General features: G+C 40.2%; 1 protein-coding gene across 3 annotated transcripts in view; it reads right to left on the minus strand.

Annotated features, from left to right (window-relative positions):
• Positions 1-12,986, minus strand: part of LOC115240783 (probable Na(+)/H(+) antiporter nhx-9) — a 19,950-nt gene extending 6,964 nt beyond the window's left edge. Inside the window, exons 1-10 of one of the 3 annotated variants that reach the window (XM_029816138.1) lie at positions 10,759-12,986; positions 8,166-8,429; positions 5,827-6,023; positions 4,234-4,490; positions 3,614-3,831; positions 2,281-2,483; positions 1,589-1,678; positions 1,060-1,130; positions 501-716; positions 283-418 (exon numbers count right to left, since the gene is read on the minus strand). In XM_029816138.1, coding sequence (XP_029671998.1) covers positions 283-418; positions 501-716; positions 1,060-1,130; positions 1,589-1,678; positions 2,281-2,483; positions 3,614-3,831; positions 4,234-4,490; positions 5,827-6,023; positions 8,166-8,429; positions 10,759-11,218 — 2,112 coding nt within the window. In that variant the 5' untranslated portion in view covers positions 11,219-12,986. The remainder of the gene's footprint in view (positions 1-282; positions 419-500; positions 717-1,059; positions 1,131-1,588; positions 1,679-2,280; positions 2,484-3,613; positions 3,832-4,233; positions 4,491-5,826; positions 6,024-8,165; positions 8,430-10,758) is intronic. The other 2 variants (XM_029816137.1, XM_029816139.1) reach the window with 2 other exon arrangements.
• Between the last annotated feature and the right edge of the window lie 1,497 nt (positions 12,987-14,483).

A 14,483-nucleotide genomic window follows, 5' to 3' on the forward strand; every position in this document is an offset into this window, starting at 1 on the left:
TTTATTTATTTATTTATTTATCCATTTATTTATTTTTTATTTTTTTTTTGTATATACATATAAGTTCTAGTAAATAAGTTTTGAAGTTACAATTAAGTAACAAGATAAATGTCGTGATATTTCATTAAAAATTAAATTGTCTTGAAATTTCATCAAGAAATATTAAAAATTGGAGAATATAGAATAAAAGAATCACTATTTTATATTTAATATATTATATGCAATAGATCATATATCTGAAGAAAAATTTAAAAGAATTTAAATTTGATCATAATCTCTTACCCTTTTGTATGGTTTACAAAGCTCCTCGGCGAGTAAATGGTGAATTCTCGCGTCCGTTAGGTCTTTTTTGGAAGGATTGTACTCGAGTTCCTGAAGATCGATATTCCATCCGGCCTCGAGTTGGCTGCAGCTGGGACTAAACAGAAAAAGAATGTGATTAGACCGCGTTTTTATTTAATACGACAATTGTCAGCAGGGAAACCACAAGAATTCCGTACCTTCCGTTAAAGTGTCCGGTATTACTATAATTACGGAATATCGCCGACATACTTTCGGTGCCGCTAATATTGCCGATAGTGGAGGCATTTCTTCTTATATAATCCAACGCATCTTTCATCGCCAGCTTCGAATAGGTCTCCAAAATTTTCGGCTCGGCGCCACAGTGATTTCTCACGAGATAAGGTCGTATAAATCTATTGTCGAATCGTTTAAACCTACGGCAAACCAGATCAAGTGCTGTTTTTACCGAAAGGATATAGAAAAGTCTGATGATTAGTTATTAGTAATTAGTAAACAATAATCACAATAATTGCAACTTTGTTATAATAGCTTTTTTATAAGCATGCAATTTTTTTTTTACACTAGAAAATACGATTCTTCATTATTTTTTATTTTAATAAAAAAACTTATGACAGTTTTACTTCCATTTCTATAAAAGATATAGATTCACATTAGTTTTATCTTGCTCCTGTTTATGCTATCGACAATTTTATGCAGATTATTGTTTGATTGATTTTAAATATTAGTGAGTTGAATAAATAAAGTTAAGCGTCTTACTTATCTCGCACGTGGTAGTTGCCGTGTTTTCCCAGAATATCCTCGATACCTGCCATCGTATGATCCATTATCTGAGAATTAAAAAAAAAACGATTATTTATTTTTCAGTTCGCGCGACGAACAAGACATGCGAGGTGTCACGAATCTAAAATATGAGGATTTGCTACGCGTGCAAACGCAAACGTAAGCAGAATGCTGTATCAAAGTCCTGGCGAAAATTGCCGCTATGTACACATTCTATAATGCGGCTTGACAATGACAAACGTTATCCTATTTCATAATTCGACCTTATTCTTCGTATCGATTGTACGGCTGATTCTGTCGTTTCGTCGAAGAAAAATACGTCGGGATTTGAGGGCTAACACAGGTTGGTCGGAGCGATAGCAATTTTTCAAATATATAGAATCTTATTGAATTTTTACACTTTCATATAGATTTTAATCGAAAACGTAAATCAACTCAATAACCTCGATCTTCGAGTTACGAACAATAGCAAACGTCTACGAGATGCTTAAATTGTGAAACGTACCCTCTCATGGATTCTCTCGTTCATTGTCGGCTTTCTCTTCTCGGCTCTCTTGACATTGAGGATCCTGACGAGAGGTTTGATGGTGATGCCCTAAAAATAAGAGCATGGACGTTAAGCCTGTATTTTGTCGCGAGATGCGAACAGGATTGTCAGTCGACGCCGAAGCGAAGAAAAGCGGCTGATAACACGCTCGATACAAAAGTGTATGCTCAAGTGTGTGCGACATATAAGATATTAGATTTCCGATCGATCGCCCATTAAAGACACACGCGCCGAGTTTTTTTTCTGTTTTTTTTTTTTTTGCAGCTTTTCTTTATCGGACTCTTTTGCCGCTCATTAATTGTCGATCAAACGGACGATCGATTTAGCGGCGAAGCCTCGATCTCTTCACTTTTCTCTTCGCGTTCTTCGTTCCGAAAATAAAATAACCTGTCGGAGAGAGAGATGCCTTTTGGTATGCACGCGTGCTACCTTTGGTCGCGTCTCAAAATACGCACGAATCATCTGTTCCGTGGAAGATTCACCGCTAACTGGGTCCGTTCGGTTCACTCGAGCAAGGTCTATATCTTTCACTTCATGGAGAAACACGCGCATCGTTATGCAACGAGTTTGCATCGACTTTTCTTGTATATCGATCTATGCCGTTCGCGATCATATATCGTACGCAATTTTATATACAATCGCGAACGTACCTGGATGAATACGGTGAAGTAGATGACGGCTATAGTGGTAGTGACGAACATTGGTTGCAGGGATACGTGTTTGGGATCTATGAGAAGCACTAAAGCGAACGCCACGGCGCCGCGTAAACCCCCATAGGACATCACAAACTTCTCCACTTTGTCCAATTTGTGCAGCCGGAACTGGTTCGCCAGCGCCGTGAGCACTATCACGCCTGAAACACACGGGATCAAGCGTGATTACAACTGTAATACACATCCCAGAAACTTGTAATATTATTTGATATATGTTACAACTAAAAAAAAAATTTGTAGAGGGATATATATATATAAACTGATTTTTTATTATATTATATTTTTAGATATTATATATTCTCGATTTTATAGAATAGTTCACATATATCTTGGTTTTGATTTTATTCAATTGCAAATGCATAATTCTTATCAATTAAGAAGATGCGCTAGCTAATATATCTAATTGAACGTTTAATGAAACAAACGCGTGGCATTTCGGGCTCGCCCCTATCATAAACTTTCCGCATGATCGAGCGACGAATTGTCCGGTTAGGAGAAGAAGCCATAAGTGAAGCGCGTCGCACGCGCTAATACGCGTGACGTAAGATGCTCGTGTAAGCAGAAGTCAATTGTCTTAAGTCCCATTATGATTTCATCGTTTAATCATATCGCCTTACATGTCGTTTTACTCGCTAGCAAAGCGATGCCCTTAACGCCCGTCCAGTTCTCGTACTCTCGGTCAAGGCCCGCGCGATTGTGTAAAAATTCTTCGACACGAATCCCCTATTTTTATCACGCTACACTTTTCTTCATTTCTTTTCTTGTAATTTTGTTTCAACTATTTTCCACGCTAATAGTTTTGCAAGTTGAAGTTATATTATTATTAAGAAAACAATTAATTAAATGAAAGCACCACACACACATACCATACAGAAAGTGAGAGCTTTTGTTATTCATTAATTTTAAAAAGTAATTCTTTAAACTCTTTTTAAATTTAAAAATAATTTTTTTATATTCTTTATAAACATTCTAAATGTTCCCTTTTGCGATTAAAGATAATTAATTATCTTTCAAGTGATTTTGGTTTTTTACTTAAAAAAATTTTGATTAAATTCTATAAGTTTATAAATTAGAATATCAGAAAGCAAATATATGCGTGTAGATTTTTATATAAAAGAGCACAGAATTCAAAATCATAATTAATTACTTGCGTGCAAAAATTCAAAGTAGTTGAGTATTCCATAATAGCTGTTCAAAGATAAACATTTAGAGTGCAAGTTAGAGGTAGAGGAGAATTTCTAAAATTAGAAAATGTGGCTTTTATACTTGCCCACAACCCGATAAATGGAACAGAAGAGTATCGTCATGACGACGAACCATGTATTCCAGTTGTGAGTATTGTTCACTGTGGCGACACCAAGAAACATGAAAATGATTGTCTCCGAGCTACTCGACAGCATCTTCATTGTGTACTTGACGGTCGTGTGGGACTTGTGTGATATATTGGCCTCGACATAATTCTTCATGGTAATACCGCAGAAGGTTATTCTGGAATAAAAGTCGCGAGATATAGAATGAATAGCATGACAGTTGTCATTATTTCGAGGATTTTAAAAAGCATAAGCGGCAATCTTATCTGGAAAACGCGAGCAATTATGATGGAATAAAACGTACTATTTAAAGCGTTTTATTCGATGCTGTTTCATTTAATATTTCCTTTACGGCAAGTCTTTAGCGCATTTATTTCAATTCTTTTTAATTTTCAAACTAATAGAATAACGACATTCATTGATGACTTTTTATTTCACGATTAATAATATTTCTCGAATCATGATGAAGACCATCAAGAACTGTCATCGAGTCTATTAATCCTTTAATTTAGCGATGTTGCAATTATTTCTCGGGATTGGAGATGTTCAATACGCAATACGAAAACGATTATTTACTTACGCCAATATACCGGATAAGTGGAAGATCTCAGCGCTGAGGTAAGCCAAGTACGCCATCACGAATATGAAGATCGGCTCGATCACGCGTACCTGATAAGTAAATCTGGTCACGAAGCCAGTAGCGAAACCCCAAACTATACCTATGAACACACCGCCGATCGCCACCACCAAGAACGAGGCTAAACCCGATAGCACGTCCGTGTAGATGATCCTGGAGGTGCCCATCTCGCTGTACGTCTCGAACATGTGATAGAGCACCTGCGCATCCACATTAAATGGCCTTTTACTTCAAGTTGTTAACTTCAATAACCTCTGACACTTTCCTTCGCTAGCTTCGCATATACAGCGCGAATCTAATGGCCAGCGGATCGTTAGCAACCTTTCTCGCGTATCATTCTTACGTTAGCTCTGGCCTGGCTCCAATTATCGCGATAAAAAGAAACATTTTGCAAGCAACCATTTAATGATCCCGTAAGTACTATGAAAATATTTAACTATAAATATAGTACAATAATAGTCGGTGATATACTGATTTCATTTATTTATGGAATGTTTAGTCTCGTTATGTAATGAATAAAAATGGAGTAACCGAATGAAATTCCCGATGTAACCGATGTAAATTTGCCTAGCTGTTTTTATTTTTGGTTGAGCGATGCAGAGATACTTTTCGAGAGTTAATTGCCCGTGAACGATATTAATAATCGTCGAGGCGCCTGTGCATTTAGTCAAGTCGTCGCGACGATCGTGTTTACAAGCATTTGCATTATATCGTTTTGTTTTATTTAAATGAAGTCACAGATCACAGATCGTATGTTTCACTGGCAAATACGATGTTAATTTTTAAACGAGGCGAAGGTATTTGGTACTTGACTCGCGCTTATGGACAATGTAATCGATATTATATCGATCGCTCGGTTGACGAGTCGCTTGTCGTTTGGCGAAATCACAAGTAAGCTTTACTATTCTATCTTCATCTACGTATCAGATATTCTAATGTGGGGGTTTGACGGAAAAATATTAATCTACGTCAGTTTCAGGGTCAATCCTGAAGAGTGTGAGAAAAGCAAGAGACCGGGTCATATATAAAATGATATCGCGGTTATATTGATCTTATCTGTCTCTCTCCTGTCACATATTATTGATTATTTATATTCACGATAGTTCGCAATCACTGAAATAGTTAAAAATTAACCCTTTCGCGGATAGAGATATGTGCTTCACTTATTTTTTCTCTTTGCGCTTGTATTCAATTTACTTAATTATTTTATTTTACTTTTATAAAAATTTCTAAAAATTAAAAATGTTCTCGTGTTAGAGACATTTTTATTTATTATGTCATATTATGATTATTTGTTGTTTCAAAAGGAGAAAGAGTGGATATATCCCACTTTCCTTCTAATTATCTATTTATCGGACATAGAGAGATTCGCGAAAGTTGATTGGCTTTAATCTTCATCTCTCGGAGATCTTTAATAGTTCACGACAAAAAAAAAAGCAAAGATTCTTGCAGACTTATCGTACTATCTACGTAGCAAATTCCTTGGCATACACAAGATTGTGTAATATAAATTTAAATACATAATGTGATACTCACGACAGTGACCGCGTCGTTCAATAAACTCTCTCCGAACACGACGATGTAGAGTATCTCGTTAACATGGATCTCCTCGAAGACGGCCAACACTGCCACGGGATCAACGGCGCTGATCAACGCCGAGAATAGAAACATGTCGAGGATGGGCGTTTCACAACCGAATATACCGCTTTTCCCCAATAACCATAATGACGCACCTAAAGTAGATACAGCGTTTCGTCTAATAAGTACGCGCATCTGACATTTGATATTTTTACCGAGCCGGACTAATTATCGTCAAATTATCCTTCTTAATCCAATTTCAATACATCCGAGTTAATTGTCAATTTAGTGAGATTATTATTATACTATCGATTCGTGGAAGTCATTGAACGTTACCGCGATATGGGAGAGAAAGAGAAAGAGAGAGAGAGAGAGAGAGAGATTAATGTTGCCAAAGATAGAAATTTACATTATCGAATACCAGCGCCCCGCCCACACGTTATCGTACTTGTTAAGGCTTTCCTTCTTCGAGATATTAAGTCTTTTGAGAATTCAGGACGATTAGGTATTGTTTTTAATTTACTCTAATCGTGTACTTTAATTAAGACCTGCTTAAATTCATATTATCGATCGCCGCTATTGTTGTACTTAGACTGAGTTATATCTACTTGGAAGTTATGCATGACACGTTTCTAGAAACGTTTCAGTTAAGATTGTTAGAACTTATCGCAATAATTATGGTAAACGTCGTTAAAAATAATTATATCTGAATGTCATGTTTTATCGCGACCTTTATCACCCTTTTATCTTGCTTTGCGCTCCTTCAAGAATTATTATCGAGATTTTGTTTTCTGATCGAGAAATTTGTCTTTTTATATTTGTGTGTTTATTTTTATATTAATTAAGATTATAAGCAGTTATGATTTTGACATTTGGCAACATTTTAATGCCTGGTATTAGTTTTTATTAGAATCTAATAAAAAACGAAATTGTCATTAATTGCAACTATTTAACGTTTTTCTACTGCTGTGTGCTTATTAAATAAAATCCAATTATTCGAAATTAGAATTGAAATAATCGAAGATTTAATATAAATTAAGGCCACAAGAGCTAAAAATAAAATTTTTTTTTGCGTACGCGGGTAAAGCTTATAATATTCTATCTATTTACATAAAAAAGAGTAGTATAAAAAAGAATGGTTTTTGCATTCATAATTTATTCGTAAATGATCACACGAATAACTCTTATTTTATTTTTGTTATTAATCTTAGTTAGTCTTGGCGTCTCTCTTGTAATAAAAAGTAATTGCCTGAAAATATGACACTGACAATCTCTTTATATATGAGGTCTTAAATCCTAATCGATTATTGTGCCCGTTATTTCCCCCCGTCATATCTGCATCTCTTAACGAGATTTTATCGGACATTAAATTTTGATTCATATTTGATCAAACATCACGCCGGTTTTCCCTTTTTTAGCAGCGATAATTTCGCTCGAGATTATCATAAAGTCACCATCGAAATAATCACTCTATCGATCGTTGTGATAGAGTGATCATATACTAGAGATAATAATTATCACCGCGATGTGACAGTCACCATATAAACGCGAATAACGCATATGTTCCCGTGTATCATCGCGATATTCTCTTCGACGCACGCGCTATTTTCGTTCGCGCGTCCTTAAACTGCGTTTCCTTCTAAAGTCGAACATCTGCGCAAACAGAGACTGCGAAAACAGAAGCGAAGAATGACAATTCCATCGATTTCTGCGGAATCAATCGGCATTTTTACTATGTCTTCTTCACAAATAACAACAAATTAATTTATGCATGCATAAATTAATTGACATATTTAGTTTTCGCGTTTTATGATCATTTCTGTTATTACACAAAGTCTCGAAAGCATTGGTAATTTTGTATACAGATTGCATATTAAATTTAGATTTGATTCTTTTCTTTTACTTTTCGAGATCCATTTATCGTAAATTCTAAAGTTGATCCTCTATATTTAAATCTTCTATATTTATTAAGTCTGACTTAAGTTATTTTTTGGTTCTGTCCTGATAAGCCGTCATAATTTTCTAACAGTAGCAATCTTTATATTTCACGTCATTTTATGCCTGAAATCACTTTGATAACATACTCATCGTCAGTCAGTTTTGTCTCCGGGAATCCTAGATAGGTGGGTGGATATGTGTCTACGTTTCTAGGTGCGCAGACAATGTATGTGGGCGAGGCGAAATCGCGTCCGAGTTAGAACGACCGGCTCGCGTCGAGGGAAAAGAAATAATTCGAGTCGAAAATTTGCCCGGTGCGTCAGTTGAAAGCGCCGGCAGTGTCGTCGCCGCTTACCGACCTATCGACATGGTATTAAATATAGTTCCAAGGACGGCGAACAGCAGTATCGTTCCGAGATGGTCGAAGAACAGCCGATTGGGCATGAAGTAGCCGGCGTCCAGGATGATGGGCGGCAGCATGTACAGAAAGAACGTGTCGGGGGTCAGCGGTGACACGTGGACGCTGCTCGCCTGGAACAGCAGGAGACCGATGATCACGCCGACGGTGATCAGCAAGCAGGACTCCGGGAAGATCTTGCTGAGATTCGGCGTCATGTGGAAGCCTGAACGTCGAACGTCGAACGTCGCGTTAAATGTCATATTTTTGTTACTTAAGAGAAAACGAGAGAACCAGATTCTCGCAGAGTTCCGAATTCCGACGCTGCAAACTGAGAAAAAAAAAAAAAAATTATTAACTTGACTACATCCGTTCAACTAATTACCATTTTTTAAATTAAAATATGTAATAAGTATTTAAATCAAATATACGTCATATTCGATTTAATATGTCTTATTTGACTTAAATATTTAAATATTTCAATTAAAAAAATGGTAATTAGTTGAACGGATTTAATCAAGTTAACAATTTTTTTTTCTCAGCGTACAAACGTGAGAATGATCTTTAGCCGTGTTTACAGCATCGGAAATTGAATTCACCAAGAAATCTCGATCTCGATTCTCTCGTTGATAATGGCTGTGACCGATATGCGACAAAGATTCCAGCGGCAGGTGCAACGGGGTCGCGTGCGTGCCCTGCAGTTTTTTACACTCGGCACGATAATTCGTGGTGACCCGTTCCACGTGCGGCCGCATCGTGCTATATAGCACAACAATATGCGCCATTCAAGAATGTGTCGGATATTTTATGTTACTCGATATATATATATATATTTCTTTTCTCTTTTTTTTTGTGGAATCTTTGTCTCGATCGTATGCAACCCGAACATAATAAATGAGCCGTTGAATGAAACAGCGGTATAAATCACGCTGACTCATTGCCAAAAACAAGATTTGTGAAAGCATTCAAGTTCAGCTATTTTCATTTATATTTATATGATAGAGAATATTTATTGCAATTCTATAAAAAGAACAAAATCTGGAATTTTATGTAGAGAGTAGATGTGCAGGGTCATTTTTTTTTTCTTTATCTTTTTTGTTCTTCTCTCGCTTTTACTCGAAATTCTTTCACCGTTATTCACCATCGAACGACAGAAATATCAGCGGCACAGTTTGTTCTTCTTCGATTAACCACGTTTGGTCGCGTGCTTATGTGCTCTACGCGTGCATACGGCGCGAGTAAAATTGCACGGATCGGAGGGAAAAATTGCATCTATCTAGTACAATGTCATATTGCTCGGATATCCGGTAAATATGGAATATACGTTCGAGTTTGTCGGGCCATCGTTGTCGTGTATTAAACAAGGATGGGGCTACATATTACAAAATATTTCATTCTCAAATTTTTTGATGCGTCAAAGCTACATCTTTATTCATCGCAAAATGCAAAAAAAAATCGTCATCACTCCATCGAGCAATTTCTCAAGAGCTTGAAGGCGAACTCGTTATGTATTTTGCGCTGATTTATACGAAATGGATCACAGGTCAAATGTGTTGAAATGCAAATTTTTAGTCATATTTTCAATGCAATGAGAACTCTTTGTTCGCATGCCGCGCGAAAATATTTCTATGTATATTAAATTATTAAAAATGAATTTTATTGCAGCAAAAAAAGTGTAATGAGCCTTGCATAACTTAACGAGTATTGTAACTTGGTTTTCAATGACGTTTGTCACGTTTTTTGTTATGTAAGCAAGCGGAAAAATATGATGCGCGCTAATGTATTCGCATCGGAAAGCGCCACTACTATAAGAATTAACACTGGTCTGATATGCACAGGCAGATAATAAAAGTGTGACAGATGTATTTTTGATTATAACAATGGATGCAAAACATGTTTACAGTATAACAATTTTCAAATAATATGTTGTCTCTATCGTGATGTTTAAAATTATATTATATATTACATATATTTCATTGTTTAATTAATTGTCTCTAATTTTATCGCGCATATTAAAAATATTGATTTAAAAAGTTTAATTATGTAAGAATGATTTATAGAAAATTATAATTAGAAAGGAAATTTTTTTTCTTTTTAGCATCTTTTTATATATATTATAATCTATTAAAGAATGGCAGAAATCACGTTATATATTCGTAGTAAAAAACAACGGTATCTGGTTTTAAAAATTTGTTGCGCTCATAAAGAATAAAGATAAGTATACTGATAAGTATATTCGATTCCAATGTTTCGAGAGAAAATACATAGACATAAGAGATGTTGGTTCTTTCGAATCATATCAACTTTTACATAAGACTTTATTTGATTTATCAGAAATGTTTATCGCAAATGTCATATCTGCCTGTCATTACCTACAATAAATTTGTTTTCAAATATCAAAAAGCTTGTTGTTTACATTGAACGATATGTTCCAAAGAGACCAATCTCACGCCTACACGTATCTCTTCCCGATTATATTATCTCGAGAAAGAAAATAAATTTCGACTATTTTTCGCATGTATCATGCGATATTATATGTTCACTGATATATTTACCGATTTTTGCGAGACTGGCGAAGAAGATCCATATTCCGATGACGAACGGCGTCTCGACGCGCGGAAACTCGACGTTGATGATGTGGTACTCTGGCTTCGGTGACTGCTCAACGGCTTTATCCGAGGAAGAGTCGTCGGAACGCGCGGCGAGCTGCTGCGTGCCCTCAGGATGCTGCGCGGCGTCGTCGTCGCTGCCCGATGACAGGCTGCGCAGGGTGGCGTCGTTCGGCGAAGCCGAGCGGACGACCGGACCCATGGGCCCGAAGTCCAGGCCGGGATACGCTTTGTAGGGATCGCCGGAGAAGTCGTCGGCGTCGACCTGCGGCGCGGTATGTTTCTCCGCTGGGATCCGCTCCGCGGATCCGTACTCGTGGAAGCGCGCGAGCTCGGCGCGACCGCATCCCGGACAACAGAGCACGACGACGAGGAGCGCGGGGATGATCATCGCATCGATGCCCATGGTGCTTGGAACAAGTCGACGGGTCGAAGACGAAGACGACGACGACGGTGCTTCTGCTGTGGGCGGTTGTCCGCGTCGTCGTCCGCGTTCGTCCGTCGCCGGTGAGTCACTACTGTCACTCGCTGTACCATCAGAAAGGAACCACCACAACGGCGAGCACACGCTCGCGCGTTATACGAACTATCCCCTGCGACTGATTCCCCTAATCTCTCCGCGTAGCGGAACGACAGGGGCGGTTTTAACTTCGACGAGTCTCGTTCTACCCTCCGAGTGCGATCACACATATATACACATATATACAACCACCACGTCTCGCGCGTGTCCCCGTAGTGTGGTCGTTTCCTGGGTCACGCTATGTAGCAGAGCACGCCGATCCGCTTCGGGTAGAAAAATTTTCTGTCTTCTCTCGTCACACACAATTGTCGAAGACAATTAATTTTCTGTCTTTGTAAAATCTTACATAAAAGTTTTCTCTCAATGATAAATGATTTTATTTTATTTCGAGTATACTTGTCCCTCTCGTTCAAAAGCTAATATTGTTTTTGTAGTGACACCTTAAGGATACAATGTTTTTGAGAGAAACAAAACTAAACAAGTCTTGTTTCCTCGTGTGATTGCTCCGGCGATCAAGTACAGATTATGGCCGAAACAATATACGACAATAACAAATCGCGGCCGTATATCATTAAAACGTCAAATGCAATAATTAAGCGTGACTCACACCGCTTGGGCGCCAAGAAACATCGCGCGCTACGATGACAGCTGCTGCTGGCGCTCCATGTTCCTCGATGCGCGGAGCAGCATCGAAGGAACGGTGTCGTCAGAGTATAAGCACTGTCGTTGAGGATACACGCACCTGCCCCGAGATTGAATGAAGACTCAACTGCGATCGCGATTGTAGGAGCCAAGAACAGCAGCCTTTTTGGCTCGGAATCTTGGACTGTCCTCACGATTGGTTCTTCGAGCAAACGCGTATGTAAACTAACGCGACTCCGATACTCGCGCGGCACCGATCGCGACCGATATCGGACGACGAGGAAACGACGGGAGCGTTGCTGGTCGCGCGACGCTGCTCGTCTTACGCCCCGTTCACGAATAACGGCGACGTTCTCAAGTCTTGACGGCGTCGCCCGGCGGCGAGCGCGAGGCTGATCGACGCGCGGCCGCGGCGGCCCGAAGACGACGACGTGGTGGAGGGACAGGAAGAAACGTGACGATGATAACGCGAACGTGTCGCATTATGATAAAGTACAAGCGAACGATTCATCGAACCGAACTTATGGACGTCGCGCACCTTCGCCGGCGCACAGCAGCACCGTACGGTCGCGTACTGACGCACACTACACCGTCGTTGTGGTCGTGAACCGACGGCGACGACGCCGATAACAACGGCACTGCCCTCGTCGTCGACGGCGGCGGTAGGTATAACGAGGGATTCTGGATATAGGACTTGATATCTCTCTTCCCCTTTTTAACCCGGTCTATCTATCTTCGTCTTCCGTCGTCCGCTTTCTCCACGTCCCCTTTTCCCTTCGACTGAGTTCCTCCTCGTCGCTTCCACCCGATAGAGAAGCTTCCAACCAGCTGATCGTCGATGAAATCCGCGCAAGCGTCGCGACGCCCCGATATAGTCACCCTCGACGGCAACGGCGTCGAGAGCGTCCGCACGTTTCGCGCCGGGACGCTCGACACGCTACGCCGATGCGCCGCGCGCTCCCTTCTACGAACGAGTTTTTTTTCTGCCAGAAATACACACCGACGTTTCCCGACGTTATTACGTGGCTTGTTTGCGGTCGAGATTTACAGACCGTATCGCCGTTCTAAGGGTTTCTAGCGGCGTCGTAACGCGCGCGAGATACTTTCTCGTTCGAGGAGGACTCGCGGTTGGGGATGAAGAGCGCTTCGCCGGGGGATGGTTTTCTTACACGAACGGTTCACGCGCAGACGTTTCGTTTTACGAGGCGTCGGGATGCCTGGCGTCTATCGGTCGCGAAGCCCTGACTGACCTTAAACCAGAGTCACGTCGCTGTCGCCTGGTCTCGGAGACACCGACGTTTTGACCCTGACCTTGCCCGGCGGACGCGCCGGCATCGCTCGATGCCGCTCGCGGATCCGCTCCGCTCCGGTCGGCTTCGGAGATTTCGGCATATGCGCGAAAGAGCTTGTTTGAGCATCTCGCGCGGTGACGCGTATCAATCATCGCGTATTATCACGGCGACGCACGGACGCGGACGGTGAGCGAGGACTCTCGGTGACGGCTCGGTAATTATTGTGACGACGATATACGCGACGAATTAATCGGGACCGCGTTTTCTTTGCGTAAGACGCGATAGGAAATGTGCGGTTGGAGATAAGGATTTATGGCGCGGCTTCTATTTGCTTAAAAACAAAAAATTATCAGGGCGCCGAGTCCTTTTTCTCTCTCTTCCCCCCCCCCCTCTCTCTCTCTCTGTCTTTTTGTCTCTCCGACAAATTATTCCCGGTAGGAAAAGCGTCCGCTGTTTGCGAAACGATATAGAGAGACGCGCGACTCGCGACCGCATTTCTCCCTAGCTACTTTTCTGTCGCCCTTATCTTTTCCCTCGTACGTACCTCTCGACAACCGTCTGGCGTTTATCAAGATCTAACGGCTTATGGTAACCCCTTGTACGTTTTGTCGCGCGGCAACGAGAGCAAATCCACTCGGATGTAAAAATCGCTAACCCAAGTGCTGGCGTCTGAAAACACTGACGCGCATTTGACATACCGGAGATCTTTCTCTCATTCGATCTTTTCTGGTAGACGATTAATTAAACGACTCGTCTTAGGTTTTATGGCGGTTTAACTGTTGCAAGTGTCATCGTGTTCATCGTCGACGAATCCGTTTGCTTAATAAAAGTAGTCACTCGGCTGGAAAGTACAATCTATTTGATTACACTGCTGCTTGTGTGCATATGCCAGCATACGAGAAATCGCTTATTTATATAAAGATAAAGTACGATTAGCTGTAAAACGATAAGAAACGATCTGCTCGTCCTTGTGGACTTTCGTGCATGCTGTATGCGATGAAATAGTCCGCGGCTGTTTGATTTAGTGCACCATTATCGCGCTATCCGGTGGAAAAATCGGGACGAGACGATAAAAGTAACGCGAATCGCTCGAAAAATGGCTCCATCTTTGTTTCCCCATTCTTACACACGGTAATTCTTCGTCACTGTCGCTATTCCCATTAATGACGACAGATTAAGAAAATGGGTCGATTTCCCCTTCACAAATATTTTATGCG

Source organism: Formica exsecta, unplaced genomic scaffold (genome assembly GCF_003651465.1).
Source record: "Formica exsecta isolate Colony F162 unplaced genomic scaffold, ASM365146v1 scaffold451, whole genome shotgun sequence".
In the NCBI taxonomy this organism is placed as follows: domain Eukaryota; kingdom Metazoa; phylum Arthropoda; class Insecta; order Hymenoptera; family Formicidae; genus Formica; species Formica exsecta.